The sequence below is a fragment of the Microtus ochrogaster genome, chromosome 2 (genome assembly GCF_000317375.1).
Source record: "Microtus ochrogaster isolate Prairie Vole_2 chromosome 2, MicOch1.0, whole genome shotgun sequence".
NCBI lineage: Eukaryota > Metazoa > Chordata > Mammalia > Rodentia > Cricetidae > Microtus > Microtus ochrogaster.
Window position 1 is genome coordinate 33,140,382 of NC_022010.1, and position 3,183 is coordinate 33,143,564.

At 49.7% G+C, this 3,183-nt stretch overlaps 1 protein-coding gene across 1 annotated transcript; it reads left to right on the forward strand.

The window, feature by feature from the left end:
- The first annotated feature begins 66 nt into the window (after positions 1 to 66).
- On the forward strand, positions 67 to 2,636 carry Rtp1 (receptor transporter protein 1). Its single transcript, XM_005344759.1, has 2 exons — positions 67 to 338; positions 2,117 to 2,636. Exons 1-2 carry the CDS (start codon positions 67 to 69, stop codon positions 2,634 to 2,636), a joined length of 792 nt encoding a protein of 263 aa, XP_005344816.1.
- The last annotated feature ends 547 nt before the right edge of the window (positions 2,637 to 3,183 follow it).

Genomic DNA, 3,183 nt, shown 5'->3' on the forward strand with positions numbered 1-3,183 from the left:
CCTTGGAAACAGGTTCCACTGCGGACAAAGGAGGGAGTCAGGTCCTGCTTCCTCCCGGTCCTGCCAATGAGGATTTTTAGACCGTGGAGACTACGCTGCCCTGCCCTGCACTTGCCCTCATTCCCCACGTTCTCTCTAAAGTGGAGCTTGCCTTCTCTCGCCCCCGACGAGGACATGTGTAAGAGTGTGACCACAGGTGAGTGGAAGAAGGTCTTCTATGAGAAGATGGAGGAGGTCAAGCCAGCTGACAGCTGGGACTTCATCATAGACCCCAACCTCAAGCACAATGTGTTGGCCCCTGGCTGGAAGCAGTACCTGGAACTTCACGCCTCAGGCAGGTGAGTGGCCCAGCAAGAAGGGATCTGCAGACAGTGTCTGGGACCCTAGCCCCGGGGCACCTTCAGAGGATCGAGAAGGATGCACAGAACCCAAATGCCTGCTCCAGTCTCACTGTGAGGCTGTAGACGAGAAGGCAGGTTATCCCTAAAACAGACCCCGGGTTGGGCTCAATTCTTCACCTGTTCACCAGGAGAACTATTCTTACAGTTTCTCCACTTAGCAAATAAAGAGTTAGAAAAATGCATATTATATGATATATATTATCGAGAGAGAATACGCAATAATAAAAGTATTAGTTTCTGACTCTGACAGTTCCCACACTTTTGGACTTTAATATTGTCTTTTAAAGTATCTGTAAGCTGAGAAAAGGAAGGCTTGGTTCCACTGGGAGTCAAGGGATCTGTGCTCTTGTATTGGGGAAGGCTCAGTTTGAACCTAGTTAATTCAGCTTGATTTGGTTTGAAATGTCGACCACACGGAGCGCACTAGAAACTGACTGTACTGTTGGCTCTGTGTCTCTTGAGAAATCCATTTTCCTCTTTGGACCATGCTTTCCCCCGTGCTGAATGAAGGGTTAGCCGAGATCTTCACTTTGAGCTCCAGGGGTGATGATGACGGTGTTGATCATCTAGAATTTGCTAGAGCTGCAGAATATTGGGCCCCTTCCAGACTCAGATCAATACCTGGACTTTAAGAAGGCTCCTGGGTGATTCTAGAGTTCTAGTCTTGGGTCCAGTACATGGGTCTACGTTAAGACTTACTTTTGGGACTTGAATGAGAACAGCCGAGTGGTGCAGGTATCTGGGTCAGAAGCAAAAGCCTTCTCACTTAGCTTGGCCCAGTCAGCTCAGTTCTGTGTTCGGTTCATTCCAGTCAGCCCTGCAGGATACTGATTAGGCCTCTCTCTAGCTGTGTGAACATGGATGGCTCTTTTACTGTGTCCTGAAACAAAATGAATGATAGGTTAATTTCTGTGACATACCCCCCAATTCTGACCTTTTTTTTTTTTTTTAAGAAATACAAGTGTAGTCTGACTGAGAGAAAAATAGTTGCTAAAGATATGAATAAGCAAAAAGACTAAAATGAAAATGTGGGCGCCCCTCCATCAGATGTTAGGGTGCTACTTCCTGGAGGTTCTTGTGGGGCAGAGTGGGAGGACTTTGTGGCTAACTCAGAGTTTGTTGCTGAACTGCGATTCCTGGCTGACTGAGGTCAGCGTGGGAAATTCTGGCCTGTGTGTGGGGGGATCATCTTCACTCACGCCGTCTCCACTGCCAGGACTTGGGAATTCACTATCTCTGGCCTGCGCTAACAGTCGATGGTGCTAATAATTCATTGTCTGTTGATTTAGGCCCAGTCTGTTCAGTCAGTGTTAACAGATAGACTTCTCTATCTTTTAGCTGGAAAGATTCAACTTTGCTGTCAGACTTCCACGTGGTGTGGGCAGAGACTCAATTTACCCAGAGTATTTTATAGATAAAGAATGAGTTGGGAGAAGGGGTAAGGCCTGAGGAAACCCGGCCCAAGGGAGACAAGGTCTCTGGATGGCAACCAGGGAGCAGACCACTGCTAGATTCCCGGTGCCAAGTCTGGGAGGCTGCTCTTGTCCCTTAGGCACTCACACAGAGCAAGGACGGTGGCCTCCTGGGGAAGCTAATGAATCCTGGGGACTGTCAGCACACGGCCCCACCTCTGCCAGCCTCCATATCCCTTTACCCCTTTCCTGGCTCGTTTTCATCCCTCCACGGTCCTCTCTTTCTCTTTTCCTCACTGGCAGGTTCCACTGCTCCTGGTGCTGGCACACCTGGCAGTCGCCCCATGTAGTCATCCTCTTCCACATGTACCTGGACCGTGCCCAGCGCGCTGGTTCTGTGCGCATGCGCGTGTTCAAGCAGCTGTGCTACGAATGCGGCACGGCGCGGCTGGATGAATCCAGCATGCTGGAGGAGAACATCGAAAGCCTGGTGGACAACCTCATCACCAGCCTTCGCGAGCAGTGCTACGGGGAGCGCGGGGGCCACTATCGCATCCACGTGGCCAGTCGCCAGGACAACCGGCGACACCGCGGCGAGTTCTGCGAGGCCTGCCAGGAAGGTATCGTGCACTGGAAGCCCAGCGAGAAGCTGCTGGAGGAGGAGGCGAACACCTACACCTTCTCCCGTGCGCCCAGCCCCACCAAGCCACAGGCCGAAGCCGGCTCAGGCTGCAACTTCTGCTCCATCCCCTGGTGCTTATTTTGGGCTACCGTCCTGCTGCTCATAATCTACCTGCAATTCTCCTTCCGTAGTTCTTTCTAAGATTCCCGCGTGGGTCTGAGGCTGGGGAGCCAGCTGTTGGGAAGGGGTGAGGTGAGACCTGGCTTGGGAAAACGGGGCATGTTCTAATGCGGTGCAGTCATTGATTCAGTGGGAACCACTGAGAACCTACCCAATTTTTCCATCTGTAAAATTAAGGATCTGGGCTGGGAGGTTGATTTTTCAAGAAAGCTAAGGTTCCAAAGTCTTTCTTAGGTACCCCAGGGACGTTTGGTTTGGGAGGTAGATAGAGCTGAATGAGCTGCTTTCTCCTCATCCACCAGCTCCTTCCAATTTCTGTCTTCCCTGCTGCAATCAGAAGTACTTTCATGTAAGGATGAATATATATATACATATATATTCCATGTAATATGCACATATATATGTATGTATATATATATGCATATACACATATATATGCTTAGTTGCTTAAAAAAGGAAAACAAGCTTGGAAATTACAGGACTAGGCCATCTCAAAAGGTCTTGAAGCAATGAACTGGACTCCACTCTCTTGTTAGCCTCTCTCTCTGTCCTTATCATTCCCATAGCA

Coding starts and splice junctions, on each gene's coding strand:
- Rtp1 (XM_005344759.1), top strand. CDS start 67: ATGAGGATTTTTAGACCGTGGAGACTACGCTGCCCTGCCCTGCACTTG. Junction 339..2,116: donor GAACTTCACGCCTCAGGCAG/GTGAGTGGCCCA, acceptor CCTCACTGGCAG/GTTCCACTGCTCCTGGTGCT.